We start from the raw sequence: 17,612 nt of genomic DNA, 5'->3' as shown, positions 1-17,612 counted from the left end.
TCTGTGCGGCCAGGACAGTAGAAACCCCCCCACAAGTGACCCTATTCTGGAAACTATACCCCATAAGGAATCTAACAAGGGGGGCAGGGAATCTAACAGGGATATGGCCCCCTGGTGACGGCCACATTTTGGACGTGAAAATGAAAAAATTGGTATTTTTTATTTTCACGGCACATGTTCTACATATGTGCCTGTTACCAGTGGGGTCCATATGCTCACTGCACCCCTTGTTAGATTCCTTATGGGGTGTAACTTCCAGAATGGGGTCACTTGTGGGGGGTTTCTACTGTCTTGGCAGAACAGGAGCTTTGTAATTGCGACATGGCCTCCATCCTCCATCCTCCATTCCAGCCTCTAAATGGCGCTCTGTCCCTTTGGTTGCTTGCCCTGTGCCCATATGGCACATTATGTCCACATGTGGGGTATTTTCGTACTCAGGGGAAATTACTCTACACGCTTTGTGTTTATTTTCTTTTTTACCCCCTTGTGGAAATGGAAAAAAATCAAGGCTAGACCAACATTTTGTGTAATTTGTTTAAAATTTTTACTCTAAATCATTGATCTTGTCTTGAATTTTTCATTTTCACAAGGGGCTAAAAAAAAAAAAAAAAAAACACAAAATTTGTAGAGCAATTTCCCCGGAGTACGAAAATACCCCACAATGGGACATAAAGCGGCATGCGGGTGCAGGGTAAGCCTCCAAAGGGAAGGAGCGCCATTTGGTTTTTTGAGGCTGGATTTAGCTGGAATGGATTTCGAGGGGCCATGTTGCATTTAAAAGGCCCCTGTGTTGCCAAGACAGTTGAAACCCCCCACAAGTGACCCCATTATGGAAACTAAACCCCTCAGGGAATGTAACAAGGGGTGTAGTGAGCATATGGATCCCACTGGTGACGATCACAAATGTGGAACAATGTGGCGTGAAAATGAAATATTACATTTTTTACACTATAATGTTGGTCTAGCCTTGAATTTATAATTTTCACAAGGGGTTAAAAGAGAAAAAAACACACAAAATGTGTAGAGCAATTTCCCCCGAGTCCGTAAATACCCCACATATGGACATAAAGCGCGATGTTGGTGCAGGGCAAGCCTCTCAAGGGAAGGAGCGCCATTTGGGTTTTGGAGGTTGGATTTGGCTAGAATGGATGATGAACGCCATGTCGCATTTACAGAGCCCTCGTGCTGCCAAAACACTTGAAACCCCCCACAAGTGACCCCATTCTGGATACTACACCCCTCAAGGAATCTAACAAGGGGTGCAATGAGGATATGGACCCCTTGATGACGGCCACATTTGTGCTGTGAAAGTGAAATTTTTTTTCCCTTTCACGTCACATTGTTCCACATTTGTGCCCTTCACCAGTGGGGTCCATATGCTTACTGAACCCCTTGTTAGATTCATTGAGGGGTGTAGTTTCCAGAATGGGGTCACTTGTGGGGGGTTTCCAGTGTTTTGGCAGCACGAGGGCTCTGTAAATGCGACATGACCCTTGAAATCCATTCCAGTGAAACCCAGCTTTCAAAAGCCAATTGACGCTCCTTCCCTTTGGAGGCTCATCCTGCACCCGCTTGGCACTTTATGTCCACATGTGGGGTATTTCTGTACTCGGGAGAAACTGCTACATGTTTTCTGTTTTTTTTTTTCCTTTTATCCCTTTGTGAAAATGAAAAATTGGAAGTCTAGAACAACGTTTTAGTGAAAAAAATACTTTTGTCTTTTTTCACACGCACTGAGAAGCGTCTGGGTTGCTATGGATACCCTCCCGGAGTCATGCGATTGTTCGCGCGGCTACGGGGGGGGGGGGGGGAGGGTGGAGTGCAGCAGCATGTGCCACAGCTTCCTCCCAGGCACCCGATCGGCAGGGGGGCGGCTCAGAATGGTAGGACCACGGGAAGAGGTCAGCCATGTGTGTGTGGGGGGGTGGGGCACGGGGAGGGGGAGGCTACACGGGGGGATCAGCAACAAAGAAAGAGAGCCTGGGGGGAGCGCAGCAGCATGTGCCGCAGCTTCCTCACAGGCACCCGATCGGCAGGGGTAAGCATATCTCCCCATAGAAGCTGTGGTCACACCGACCGCGGCATCTATGGGGTTAACTGCCAGGGGGGAGCACGGATCTCCTCCGGGCAGTGGCAGCAGGGGGAGGCTGTGTGACACAGCCTCCTCCTGCTGCCCGATCTCACCTAGGGACAGAGGGGGGAGGCAGGGAAAGCATGACGTCCAGGGACTGGCACTGCTTTTCATGACGTCCCTGGACGTCATATTGGGGGAAGGGGTTAAGGGGTTAATTGCAATTAAAATAACAAAGTGTTAACTAATTCTGGAAGAGTACTTTACATTCACATGAAACTCTACAGGCCAGGGTTTAAGAACAGTAAAACTTGCTGTCTCTACAAGAGTTGTGCTCAAATGATAGATTGTAGGCTACCAGTAAGTCTCAGAGCAGAGATCTTGATGTGAAACCCCAAGTTGTTCTCCTGTTTCCCACAACACAGAAGAAGGAAAAGTGCCTCTTATGTGCCTCAAATGCATAACCATATACACGGCTTGTATGCACAAAAGTCCGGGTCAAATTAATGCAATGTTCCTCCCCGCCTTCTAAGAGCCATAGCGCTTTTATTTTTCTGCCTACAGGGCTGGTTGAAGAGTCATTTTTTGTGCCATGATCTCTAGTTTATGCCATGATCTCTAGTTTATATTAACCCCTTAGTGAGGGTCCTTATTCTGCTGCCATCAGCTTTTTACGGCGATGGCAGAGAATAAGGCTGCGGGGCCGGGACGACCCCCACCCCATCCCCCCAGCTACCGGAGGTAGCTGAGGGGTTGGGGCAGTGTGTGGGGTCCGTCCCGCCCCCCCCCCAACCGACGATCGCCGCTATTCACGTTATAGCAGCGGCCGTCGGTAAAGGGGATTACCGGTGCCGCCGCCTTTCATCTCCCCCCGCCGTGAATCTACGGCGGGGGGAGATGAAATAAGTGTCCTCAGACCTCAGATCAGCCCCCCCTAGTAGGGCGATCACAAACCCCCCTCCCCCGGCGGCCAACATTTCCAAGATGGCTGCCGCCATCGCTGTGAACCGACTAATGTCTGTTCACAGCGATGGAAAAGTTAAAATGAATGAAAGCCCCATGCTCTCCGCCACCGGAGGTAGCGGAGAGCATGGGGCAGTCATTGGGACCCCCTGTGGGGTCCCGGTACAAGCGATCAGCTACATATACTATGTACCGCTGATCGCTTGTACCATGTGCTCCCGTCACTTTTTATCCCCTGTCACCATGAATGATTGGTGACAGGGGATAAAAAGTGATGTCCCCCCACCCCCCCAAGTCGCCCTTCACCCCCCCTGTCACCCCCGTCCCCCAGTCACCACCCCTACCCCTTATACGTTACCTGATCCTGGAGCTCCTTCCTCTTCGGTGTCCTGGCTGGTTATGAAGTGCGCATGCGCTCCACAACCAGCCAACTCTGAAAATATAAAGTGACAGAGACCAATTTGGTCTTTGTCACTGAACTATGATTACTGTGATAGAAAATATCACAGTAATCATAGTAATACAGTGAAAATGAATGTGTAAAATACAAAAAGTGACAAACATACAAAAAAATAAAACACACACTTTTTATTATAGTAATAATTGCAGTTTACTCCCAAATTACCCCTAACCCCCCCAGATTACCCGTAACCACTGCACGTTGCCCATAACAACCCCACGTTGCCCGTAACCACCGCACGTTGCCCGTAACCACCGCACGTTGCCCGTAACCACCGCACGTTGCCTGTAACCACCGCACGTTGCCCGTAACCACCGCACGTTGCCCGCAACCAACGCACATTGCCCGTAACCACCCCAAATTGCCAGTGACCCCCTCCAGATTGCCCATAACCACCTCAAATTACATGTACCCACACCAGATTACCTATAAGCACTTCAGTTTATCAGTAACAATCCCAGATTGTCTGTAACCCTTCCAGGTTGCACATAACCCCCCAGGTTCCCCGTAATCACGCCAGATTACATGTAACCCCCCCAGATTGCACATAACCACCGCACGTTGCCTCTGACCATGCCACGATGCCTCTGACCACCACACGTCGCCTCTGACCACGCCACGGCGCCTCTGACCACCCCAAATTGCCAATGACCCCCTCCAGATTGCGGTGCCCATGCCAGATTACAGGTACCCACCCCAGATTGCCTATAAGAACTTCAGTTTATCCGTAACCACCCCACATTGCCCGTAACCACCCCACGTTGCCCTTAACCACCCCAGATTGTCTGTAAGCACTGCAGGTTGCCCGTAACCACTCCACGTTGCCCGTATCCACCCCAGATTGTCTGTAAGCACTGCAGGTTGCCCGTAACCACCCCACGTTGCCCATAACCACCCCAGATTGTCTGTAAGCACTGCAGGTTGCCCGTAACCACCCCACGTTGCCTGTATCCACCCCACATTGTCTATAAGCACACGTTTCCCGTAACCACCTAAGATTGTCTGTAAGCACAGCTGGTTTCCCGTAACCAGCCCACGTTGCCTGTAACCACCCCACGTTGCCTGTAACCACCCCACGTTGCCGTAACCACAACAGGTTATCTGTGACCACCACACGTTGCCCATAACCACCACACGTTGCTCGTAACCACCCCACGTTGCCTGTAACCACCCCAGGTTGCCGTAACCACAGCAGGTTGCCCGTGACCACCCCATGTTGTCCGTAACCACCCCAGATTACCTGTAACCACCTCAGGTTGCCCATAACCACCCCAGGTTGCCCGTGACCACCCCACATTACCTGTAATCTCATTTTTTTTTTTTTTTTTTTAGTAACTGCACTATTCTAATAACCATTACTAGCTGCGGTTTTGCTCCAGTAAATTGGCGCTTCTTCCCTTCTGAGCCCCGCTGTGTGCCCATACAGTGGTTTATGCCCACATATGGGGTACCGTTGTACTCAGGACAACCTGTGTTACAGATTTTTGGGTACGTTTTCTCTCCTGTTCCTCGTCAAATTGAGAAATTTCAAACTAAACCAACATATTATTGGAAAAATTCGAGTTTTTCATTTTTACTGGCCAATTTTGAATACATTCCTCTAATACCTGTGGGGTAAAAATGGTCACCACACCCTAAGATGAATTCTTTGAGGGGTGCACTTTCCAAAATGGGGTGACTTTTGGGGGGAATCTATTCTGCTGACACTACAGGGGCTCTGCAAACGCACCTGGGGCTCAGAAACGTCTTCAGAAAAATCTGCACTGAAAATGCTAATTGGCGCTCCTTTCTTTCTGAGCCCGGCTGTGTGCCCATGCAGTGGTTTATGCCCACATATGGGGTACCGTTCTACTCAGGAGAACCTGCTTTACATATATTGGGGTGACATTTCTCTCCTGTTCCTCGTGAAATTTCAAACTAAAGGAACATATTATTGGAAAAATTCGAGTTTTTCATTTTTACTGTCTACTTTTGAATACTTCCCTCTAATACCTGTGGGGTCAAAATGCTCACCACACCCCAAAATGAATTCTTTGAGGGGTGCACTTTCCAAAATGGAGTGACTTATTGGGAGATTTTACTCTGCGGACACTACAGGGGCACTGCAAACGCACCTGGCGCTCGGAAACTTCTTCAGCAAAATCTGCATTGAAAAAGCTAATTGGCGCTCCTTTCCTTCTGAGCCCTCCTGTATGCCCATGCAGTGGTTTATGCCCACATATGAGGTAACTTTTCACTTAGGAGAACCTGCGTTACAAATTTTGGGGTACTTTTTTTCTCTTGTTCCTCATAAAATTGAGAAATTTCAAACTAAAAGAACATAATATTGGAAAAATTTGAGTTTTTCATTTTTACTGTCTACTTTTGAATACTTTCCTCTAATACCTGTGTGGTCAAAATGGTCACCACACACCAAGATGAATACTTTGAGGGGTGCACTTTCCAAAATGTGGTGACTTATGGCAAGATTTTACTCTGATGGCACTACAGGGGCACTGCAAACGCATCTGGCGCTCGGAAACTTCGGCAGCAAAATCTGCATTGAAAATGCTAATTGACACTCATTCCCTTCTGAGCCCTCCTGTGTGCCCATACAGTGGTTTACGCCCACATATGGGGTACCGTTGTACTCAAAAGAACCTGCATTACAAATTTTGGGGTGCTTTTTCCCCCATGTTCCTTTGGAAAATGAGAAACTTTAATCTAAACGTAAACTTTCACGAAAATGTGATAATTTGCTGATAAATTTCTAAGCCCCATAACACCCTAAAAAAGTAAAATATGTTTACCAAATTATGCCAGAATAAAGAAGACATATTGGTAATGTGACTTAGTAACTAATTTATGTGCTACAACGTTCTTTTTTTAGAAGCCGAGAATTTCAAAGTTCATAAAATGCAAATTTTTTAAATTTTTCATGATATTTTGATGTTTTTCACAAAAAACACACAAAGTAGTGACCACATTTTGCCACTAACATAAAGTGCCATATGTGACGAAAAAACAATCTCAGAATCGCTAGCATACGGTAAAGCATCACTGGGCTATAAGAGCATAAAGTGAGACAGGTCAGATTTTGAAAAATTAGCCTGGTCATTAAGGCCCAAACTAGCTGCAGCATGAAGGGGTTAATATCATATTGGTGTAACAGAAAAATTTTGATTGCTTTTTATAATTTTTTTTGTGATATATAATTTAATAAAATCAGCAGTTTTTCCCATTTACGCCGTCCACCGTGTAGGAACAATAATGTTATATTTTAATAGATCAGATAACTCCGCACGCTACAATATCTAATATGTTGCTTTATTTATTTATATTTTTAAAATGGATAAGGGGATCTTTTAAACTTTTATTGGGGGGGTGTTATAAGGTTTTTTTTTAATACTTATATAAAACTTTTTATTACACTTCTTTTTTTACACTTTTTATCACTGTAAAATATGCAATCATTAGATTACATATACTGTTCTATGCTATGCCATAGCATAGATCAGTGTTATCAGCGATCTATGTATAGAGCCTGCCTGAGAGCAGACTCTATACAAGGATCTACGAAAACGATAGGACAGAGGTAAGGAGCTTACCCCCCCTGTCAGCAGCACATGCTTGATCTGTCACTTAGAACCTTAAATGCCATGATCGCTTTAGATCACAGCAATTAAGGGGTTAATGAGAGTCATCTGCGGGATCACAGCTGACTCACATTACCTCCGGCCGCAGACTCAGTGATGTGAGCGGGATCGCTCTCTCTGTAGCGCTCCCGCTCACATCAATACCCTGTCAGTCATGTATACTGTATATACATTCCTACAGCACGGGTTATGTGCAGCAGAAACGTATATATACAGATTGCAGACGTAAAGGGCTTAAAAAGACGCCCTTTTTGCCGCAATTGAAGTCAATGCAATGACGGATGTCCAAAGCACACAGTGTATAAAACCATGGACGTTGTCTGTGCAGACGTCAAAATAATTATCATGACAATTATATCCGGACGCCTTTTGCAAACAGCGGATGTTATTTTTCAGTTGCTCAAACACAGTTCTTCTTTTTTCACTGCATTGCTCTGTCACTCTCCCCACAGCCAGGTATCTGCAGAGTGATCCCACACTAGTGATCTTTTCTTGTGTTAGAGAATTTCCTTTTGCGCCAATCAGTTGGTCACTGCTGTACAAACTTTTTTAACTTGCTTTGCTTACTTATTTTTTTTTATTTTTTTTTACCGCAAGGGCAACGACTTTCACTACATTTGACTACTTGGGTATATATGAAAATGTTTTTACCTACATAGGTAACCTTTTTAAACACATGTACTGAGTCAGCTCCAGACATGGTCTTAAAGTTGTCATATCCTCCACTGGTTAAGTGCTTCCACTACTATACAACATACAGCATATGCAAGCTCAGCTCTTCCTCTCATATGTCAAGTAAATGTCTTTAAAGTGTAATGAGGTCAAAGTCTTCCGTGCTTTTGACACTGAATGGATACTATTAGTCCGCTTACAGCTCCATGAAGCTAAATAGTTTTCTTAAAGGAGTCATGGATGAATTATTATTTTTCACTAAAAGGATTTTTAAGCAAATACTCAATGAACCAATCAAACAAAACCAAGAACAGATTACTGTAGATGCAGAAACATCTATTCCATAAAACATGCAGATCAATGCACAGATGCTCCTAGGTAGTGAACTGACCAGACAGTCTATTGTATATGAGATAAACAAGTGCTAGAATGAGTAGGGAGGAGGAGGGAGATGATGGCATACACAAAATAAATAACTGCAGAATAACTGAACATCGCATTGAGGAGATGACGGCCTAAACAGAAGCAGGTCAGCCTGGATATACACTTTCCATACACATGTCAGCAGCCAACACAACATACTGACACTTCATAAAACTAATAAGAAAAAAATACAATTTACAGGAATTGACATCAATATAAACACCTGGAAAATATAAATAAAATAAGAAATGTATCCATACCGAATCTGTGCGTGCTGGGAACTTCTGCTTTTCTCGACTCATTGAATCTTCTTTACACTAAAACAGATCACATCATTGATACAGGTATATTATGCAGGACATCTTTTATCTATCTATCTATCTATCTATCTATCTATCTATCTATCTATTCCAAAAAGAAGCAGTGGCACTCCGGTAGTGAAAAACGTTGAAAATTTATTCACATCCCAAAAATAAAACAGCGACGTTTCTGACCACAGCAGTGGTCTTTTCTCAAGCTTGATAACACGTCTGTGCTGCATGTTATCATGTTATCACTATGTTTTGATGTTTTTGAGTTGAGTTTGAGTTTTGACCGGACTATTCATAATTTTTTATCTATCTATCTATCTATCTATCTATCTATGTAGTTCAATAGAATATATCCGCAGCACACAGAGTAAAGTGCAAAAAAACTGGTGTGTTTATTTCATAAGTGTTAAAACAAAACACAGCATATGGCAAGACGCGACGTTTCGATGAACTCCATCATCTTTTTCAAGCTTGAAAAAGATGATGGAGTTCATCGAAACGTCGCGTCTTGCCATATGCTGTGTTTTGTTTTAACACTTATGGAATAAACACACCAGTTTTTTTGCACTTTACTCTGTGTGCTGCGGATATATTCTATTGAACTAGCTGCCTGTATCCTTGGTCGGGATCATCCGCTGGCACCATCTACCTTAAAGTGTGCTGCTCAGTATTGCATTGGATATCTATCTATCTATCTCCTATCTATCTATCTATCTATCTATCTATCTATCTATCTATCTATTCTGTCTATCTGCACTAAGGGTCCAATCGTGCGGTATATAAAAATCCAAAAAAGGTAGTGACTCTCCAAAGAAATAGTTAGGTGATTTATTTCAACTTAGGGAACAGCAAAACCTGTAATCCAATTTTATTCTTTTTAGGTAATACATTTTACAGGTCATGCTGGGTATAACAAGTTATTGTCATTGAATGAGTAGCCCTCTGCCCATTGATGCTGTGACATAATTGATGGCTATCTGTACATAAATTGTGTGTTCAGAATGTGAAACTTCTACATATTGATTGGGAATGATGATTCTGGATTACCTTCTGAGATTTCCGAGAGGCTTGTTTCTGTCTGTTAAGTTTGTGCTGAATGAGCAGAGATTGATCTGTGCGGCAGTCGTACGTTCCATGTTCGGAGTCATCTGTGTACGTATCTTTTGTGGAATCTGAATAGGGAACAAATTGTTTACGTAATTATGGTTAAGTGTTATTAACCCTTAAAGAAGTCCAGGATAAGAAAAAAATATATATATTTTTCAGTAACAGCACCACATATGTCCATGGGCTGCACCTGGTGCTGTAGGTGGTTGTAATTGTAGTATCTGTAATTGGGTCACCATAAAACCTTATCATCCCTTACAAAGAAATTAACCCTACAATTTACGCAAGTATCTATACACCACTAGGTTTTGTTATTGACCCCATACACCCTATGTATCTATAGCTAGTAAAACACCTCACTGGGACAGTTTTTACTCTTCTTAAGGAGAACTCATTTGCATACTTTTTTCCCATGAAGCATTGCCTGAAGATAAGCTTCAATACACCATTGGGTCTCTCAATGAGAATCAGTACCCCCCTCAGTATTTTCCTTTTAATTACCTACAGGTTTCTTTATGGATAATTACGCTTTTATGGGCATAAAATAGTGAGGTGTAATAATGAGGGTATGCGCTCACGATTATTGAAATAATAATTTGTGAAGCAGTAAGTTGTGGTAGGTAATTGCTTTTGAACATGCACAGACTATTCTCAGGATTGTTTTAATGCTGCAATTGAACCTTAACTAGAGATGAGCGAGTGCTAAAATTCCCGGGTGCTTGATACTCGAGGCAAATATTTCCCAATGCTCGGGGGCTTGTTTCGAGTAATGAACCTCTTTGAAGTCAATGGGTAACTGGAGCATTTTTGCAGGGAACCAAAGCTCTGCACAGGGAAGGTTGCCTGAAAATCTGGAAACAATGATGGAAACAATACGAAAATGGACAGGAAACAGCAGGGGCAGCATGCATGGAAGCCTCTAGGGCTGCCTAATTGCACCATTACACCATCAGATTTGGGGGTAGTCATATAGAGTATGTGTGTAACTGGTGCTGTTTTTTTTAAGGCACCCGTTGTACAAGACACTGCACAGTGAGATTAGGTATAGCTGAACTACAGATCCCAACCAGCCAAAATAATGACAGCAACAGGACAAATTGACTACTGACAGCTGAACTACAAGTCCAAGCCAGCACCGAAGAGTAGCAAAAAGAAATATGTTTTAAAAATTTGAAGTCCTTAGAAGGACTGTTGGGTTCTTCGTGTCGGATTCCTGCCTAACCTCACACTAATTCCCTGCCTAACACTGTCCCTGACAGACAGCGGCTCTCTCCCTAATCTCTTCCAGCCTGCATCTGACGCGAGCATCGCGGGACCTTATATGCCCAGGTCATCTGATCTGGCCAGCCAATCGCTGCTATTCACATGTAGGGTTCCAACGTGATGCCAGGAGCTCCCAATGCCTCTCCTGCATGATGACTGGCTGGAAAAAAACCAAACATGCAGGAAGAGGAATATGCTATTATGTCGAGTATTGCGAGATGCTCATCCGAGAAATGAGATGAGAGAAATCATCAGATACCCTAATACTCGAACGAGTACCAAGCTCGAACAAGCATGCTCGCTCATCTCTAACCTCAACCCCTTAGTGACCGCCATGCTGCCTTTTCACGGCGGCCACCAATGGGCTTTATTCCAATGCGTACGCCTTTTAACGGCGGGCGCATCGGAACAAATTACCGCCCGGCGGCGGCTGCACGACGGGTGATCAGCGGTCAGTGTGACCGCTGACACCCTCCTGTAAGTGCCCGGAGCGGAGGATTCTCCGCTCCGGGCAGTTTAACCCGTTAAATGCCGCTGTCAAACCATGACAGCGGCATCTAACGGGTCCCGGTGGATCCCGGACGGTGCCGTGGGTCACTTACGTGATCGCGATGTCCCGCGGTGCCGTCCGGTCCTCCGATGTCTCCATAGTGATCCCAGGGTCCTAATGAAGGTCCCCGGGGTGTCCATGGAGATGCCTGATGCTGACAGGGGTGGCCGTGGCTATTGCCTGTCAGCATGAGGCATGATACAATACATTGCAGTACATCAGGTACTGCAATGTATTGTATCAGTGATCAAAGTATTTTAAACTAGTGTACAGTAATGTACACTAGTGTAAAAGTAAAAAAAGTGGAAAAAAATGTGCACCAAACACAACACAGCCCCCCAAGCCCCCCCCCCCCAATAATAAAGATGCATTACATTCCCCATACCCAATAAAACGTGACATAAAAGTGATCAAAAACACAAATCATATACATATTTGGTATCCTTACGTCCGTAACGACCCAATCTATAAAACTATGTCCATAATTATATCGCACGACACACGCTGTAAAAAAAATAAAGAAAACAGTACCAAAATAGCTGTATTTTATCAATCCACTTTAGAAAATACGTCATAAAAGAGATCAAAAAGTCATATACATATAAAACTTGATATCAATAGAAACTACAGATCTTCCCGCAAAAAATAAGCCCAAAACCAGCTCTGTCGCGCAAAAGATGAGAACACTATGGATCTTGCAATGCGGCACAGTTTTTGTGGGTTTTTGCTAGGAAGATAGTTTCTATTGCGCCAAAGCGGTAATAGTTAAAAAAAACCTACACAAATGTGGTATCGCCGTAACTGTAGCGACCCAGAGAATACATGTATTATGTTATTAGTGACCGCCGATACGGATTTTTACGGCGATCACTAATGGGCTCTATTCTGCTGCCATCAGCTCTTTATGGCGATGGTGCAGAATAGTGCAGCGGCGCGGGTAATGCCCGTAGCCCCCTCCTCTCAGCTATCAGAGGTAGCTGAGGGGTTGGGGCAGAGTGTGGGGTCAGTCCCGGTAAGTCCCCCTCACCGGCGGCCACCGGTAACAGACATTGCCAGCGCAGCTGAACGCTTTTATCTCTTCTCACCGTGAATCCACAGTGAGAGGAGATGAGAACATGTCCCCCCCTGTACCCAGAATTAACCCTAGTGACCTGGTCACTGACCCTCCCCTCCCAGGGCGGCCATCTGATCCAAGATGGCCGCCACCATCACTGTGAACAGACTCTGTTCACAGTGATGGATTCCTAAAAATGATCAAAGCTTCATTCTCTCCACCACCGGAGGTGGTGGAGAGCATGGGGCAATGATCGGTGACCACCCGGTGTGGTCCCAGTACAAGTGATCAGCGGTATATACTATATACCACTGATCGCTTGTTCCAAATGGCACTTTTTTACGCCTGTCACCAAAGTCAAGTGCCCTGGATTACCCGTAACCACCCTGGATTACTTGTAACCACCCCGGATTACTTGTAACCACCCCAGATTACCTGTAACCACCCCAGATTACCTGTAACCACCCCAGATTGCCTGTCACCACCCCCGATTGCCCGTCACCACCCTAGATTGCCCGTCACCACCCCGGATTGCCTGTTATCTCCCCAGATTGTCTGTAATCTCCCCAGATTGCCCGTATCCACCCCAGATAGCCCATAACCATCCCAGACAGCCCATAACCATCCCAGACAGCGCATAACCACCCCAGATTGCCCATAACCACCGCAGATTGCCAGTCAGCTCCCCAGATTGCCTGTCACTACCCCAGATTGCCCGTAATCTCCCCAGATTGCCCGTAATCTCCCCAGATTGCCTGTAATCTCCCCTGATTGCCCGTAATCTCCCCAGATTGCCCGTATCCCCCCCGATAGCCCATAACCATTCCAGACAGCCCGTAACCACCACAGATTGCCCGTAACCACTCCAGATTGCCACAGACTGCCTGTAACTACCCCAAATTGCCTGTAACCACCCCAGATTGCTAGCAACCACCCCAGATTGCCCGTCACCACCCCAGATTTCCCGTCACTACCCCAGATTTCCCGTCACCACCCCAGATTGCCCGTTGCAACCCCAGATAGTCAGAGAACACCACCAGATTGCCCATCACCACCCCAGATAGAGAGTGAACACCCCCAGATTGCCCATCACCACCCCAGATAGCCAGTAACCACCCCTAGATAGCCAGTAAACACCCCAAGATTGCCCATAACCACCACATATAGCCAGTAAACACCCCAAGATTGCCCATAACCACCCCATACAGCCAGTAAACACCCCCAGGTTGCCCGTAACCACCCCAGATTGCCCGTGACCACCCCAGATTGACCGTAACCACCCCAGATTGGCACAGACTGCTCGTAACCACCCCAGATTGCCCATAACCACACCAGATTTCCTGTCACCCCCTCCGATAGCCAGTAAACACCGAGAGATTGTCCATTACCACCCCAGATAACCAGTAAACACCCACATATTGCCTGTAACTAAAATTACACTCCTTCCCTTCTGAGCCCTGCTGTGTGTCCATACAGTGGTTTATGCCCACATATGGGGTACCATTGTACTCAGGAGAACCTCTGTTACAAATTTTGGGGTGCTTTTTCACCCCTGTTCCTAGTAAAATTGAGACATTTCAAACTAAACAAACATGTTATTGGAAAAAAAAAATATTTTCATTTTTACGGTCTAGTTTTGAATACTTTCCTCCAATACCTGTGGGGTCAAAATGCTCACCACACCCAAAGATGAATTCCTTTAGGGGTGTAATTTCCAAAATGGGGTGACTTTTGGGGGGGTTCTATTCTGTAGACATTACAGGGGCTCTGCAAACGCACCTGGTGCTCAGAAACTTCTTCAGAAAAATTATGCACTGAAAACGCTAATTGGCGCTCCCTTCCTTCTGAGCCCGGCTGTGTGCCCATACAGTGGTTTATGCCCACATATGGGGTACCGTTCTACTCAGGAGAACCTGCGTTACATATATTGGGGTGAGTTTTCTCCCCTGTTCCTCGTGAAATTGAGAAATTTTAAACTAAACAAACATGTTATTGGAAAAATTCTATTTTTTCATTTTTACTGTCTTTTTTGAATACTTTCCTCTAATACCTGTGGGGTCAAAATGGTCACCACACCCCAAGATGTATTCTTTGAGGGGTGCACTTTCCTAAATGGGGGGACTTTTGGAGGGGGGTTATTCTACTGACACTACAGGGGCACTGCAAACGCACCTGGCGCTCAGAAACTTCTTCAGCAAAATCTGAACTGGAAAAGCTAATTGGAGCTCCTTCCGTTCTGAGCCCCGCTGTGTGCCCACACAGTGGTTAACGCCCACATATGGGGTACCGTTGTACTCAGGAGAACCTGATTTACATATATTGGGGTGAGTTTTCTCCCCTGTTCCTCGTGAAATTGAGAAATTTTAAACTAAACAAACATGTTATTGGGAACATTCTATTTTTTCATTTTTACTGTCTTCTTTTGAATACTTTCCTCTAATACCTGTGGGGTCAAAATGGTCACCACACCCCAAGATGTATTCTTTGAGGGGTGTATTTTCCAAAATGGGGTGACTATTGGGGGGCGTTCTATTCTGCTGACACTACAGGGGCTCTGCAAATGCACCTGGCGCTCAGAAACTTCTTCAGCAAAATCTGCACTGGAAATGCTAATAGGTGCTCCTTCCCTTCTGAGCCCCGCTGTGTGGCCATACAGTGGTTTACGCCCACATATGGGGTACCATTGTACTCAGGAGAACCTGCGTTACAAAATTTGGGGTGCATTTTCTCTCATGTTTATTATGAAAATGAGATACTTTAATCTTAACAAATATATTATTGGAAAATTTCTATTTTCCATTTTTTTACAGCCTAATGGTGAATACTTTCCTCCAGTCCCTGTAGGGTTAAAATGCTCATTATCCTCCTAGATTAATTCTTCAAGGTGTCTAGTTTCCAAAATGGGGTCACTTATGGGGGTTTCCAGTATACAAGCCTCCTAAATCAACTTAAAATAGAACTGGTCACTATAAAAATCAGTTTTGGAAATTTCATGAAAATTTGATAATTTGCTGATACATTTCTAAGCCCCGTAACACCCTAAAACAGTGAAATATGTTTACGAAATGAAGCCAGAATAAAGAGGACATATTCATAATGTGACTTACTAACTAATTTTTGTCATGTGCCTTTTTTTTTAGAAGCAAAGAATTTCAATATTAGTAAAGTGTAACATTTTCTAATTTTTCATTATATTTTGATGTTTTTCACAAAAAACACACAAGACAGTGACCAAATTTTGCCAATAACATAAAGTAATATATGTTACGAAAAAACTATCTCAGAATCGCTAGCATACGTTAAAGCATCACTGAGCTATAAGCGCATAAAGTGAGACAGGTCAGATTTTGAAAAATGAGCCTGGTCATTAAGGCCCAAACAGGCTTAGTCCCAAAGGGGTTAATGTGAAAATACAATCTAAAGTTCAATTGTCCAATTATCATCATGTTAACACATGTGCAGTCGCTCACAATGATAACTTCCCCATGTGAATTAAGGTGAAAATCGCAGATGAACAATTAAAAAATAAAAAATACCAACAGCACAATAGTTAAATGAAGTCATTGCCCAGCTCATGGCTCAGAGCAATAAAGATGATGTTCATATGATCCTTATTGTTTGCTTCAGGGGCTAAGCTGAGGGATATGCTAATAAAGCACATGTCCCAAGTGCCAACAAGCCATCTGCCTTGACCAGGGTATTAATATACAGGACTAGGGGAATGAAAGTTAATGTTTTTCACAGAAGAAAGCCTAGATGCACCTATATAGTGCCAAAGTATCTACAATTTCTAAAGTTTCTAAAAATGTATCTTATGCTAAGATTACACGAGGCGATTATTGGCCCGATCGCACGAGTAACGATTTTGAAGTAACAATTTTTTTTATAACGATCAGCGGTTAGGCGGTACGATATATCTACGGAAAAATCGTTTTGCAATCGTTTTGCGATCACGCGCCCGCAGCCCGGCCCGCCCGCAGCCCGCCCTCTCGCTCAACTTCAGCCCCCTGCGCAACCCAGATCGCCACCCCCGCTGCTCCGATCGCCACCCCCGCCGCTCCGATCGCCACCCCCGCTGCTCCGATCACCACCCCTGCGGCTGCTCCGATCACCACCCCCGCCGCTGCTCCAATCGCCACCCCCGCCACCGCTCCGATCGCCCCCCCCCCCCCTCTCCGATCGCCGCGCCGGCCCGGCCACGAGCATACGTTACCTGCTCGGCGTAGCAGGTCTTCAAATCCCCGGCTGAAGAGATGAGCCGGGAATTTTAAACGGCTCCTCTTCAGTCAATCAGTGCTCCTCTTCAGCACTGAATGGCCAATCAATGCAAGGCAGCACTGCGTGGCTGAAGAGGAGCCGTTTAAAATTCCCAGCTCCCCTCTTTAGCGCATTGATTGGCTGAAGATATGAGCCAGGAATTTCAAACGGCTCCTCTTCAGCCAATCAGTGCTGCCTTGCATTGATTGGCTGAAGAGGGGAGCCTGGAATTTCAAACGGCTCCCCTTCAGCTAATCAGTGCAGACCTGCTACGCGGAGCAGGTAACGTATGCTCTTGCCCGCGGCGAGGGGGGCGATCGGAGCGACCATGGCAGCGGCGGATGGGGGGGGCGATCGGAGCATCGGCGGAAGGGGCAATCGGAGCAGCGGGTGGGGGTGGCGATCGGAGCGGCGGGGGTGGGGATCAGAGCGGCGGCGGGGGTGGCGATCGGGGCGGGAGGTGGCGATCGGGGCGGCGGGGGTGGAGATCAGAGCGGCGGCAGGGATGATGTTCCAGCCGGCGCAGGGGGCTGCGGATGAGCGGGGGGGCCGGGCCACGAGCGGGGGGCCGGGCAGCGGGCGGGGCTGCGGGCGGCCGGACTATCGTCCGACGACTGTTTACACGGAACGATCGGCAATTTTTTTGCGAACGACGAACGACGATTTATGAACATGTTAAAAGATCAAAATGAAGGATTTATTGATCGTTCGCCGCGTTTACATGTACGATTATCGTTCGAATTCGATTGCTACCGCGAAAATTCGCCCGATAATCGCTCCGTGTAAACTTAGCATAATGCGGGGGGAGCGGGGGGCGATCGGAGCGGTGGCGGGGGTGATCGAAGC

General features: G+C 45.6%; 1 protein-coding gene across 5 annotated transcripts in view; it reads right to left on the bottom strand.

Moving 5' to 3' along the window:
* ANO3 (anoctamin 3) overlaps positions 1 to 17,612 on the bottom strand; it is a 368,385-nt gene that overhangs the window by 112,859 nt on the left and 237,914 nt on the right. For all 5 annotated transcript variants that reach the window (XM_069965762.1, XM_069965764.1, XM_069965763.1 and 2 more), the window contains exons 3-4: positions 9,583 to 9,707; positions 8,485 to 8,541 (exon numbers count right to left, since the gene is read on the bottom strand). In XM_069965762.1, coding sequence (XP_069821863.1) covers positions 8,485 to 8,541; positions 9,583 to 9,707 — 182 coding nt within the window. The remainder of the gene's footprint in view (positions 1 to 8,484; positions 8,542 to 9,582; positions 9,708 to 17,612) is intronic.

The sequence above is a fragment of the Dendropsophus ebraccatus genome, chromosome 4 (assembly GCF_027789765.1).
Source record: "Dendropsophus ebraccatus isolate aDenEbr1 chromosome 4, aDenEbr1.pat, whole genome shotgun sequence".
NCBI lineage: Eukaryota > Metazoa > Chordata > Amphibia > Anura > Hylidae > Dendropsophus > Dendropsophus ebraccatus.
Note: the sequence above shows the minus strand (reverse complement) of the source record. Positions and strands in the feature narration are given on the sequence as shown.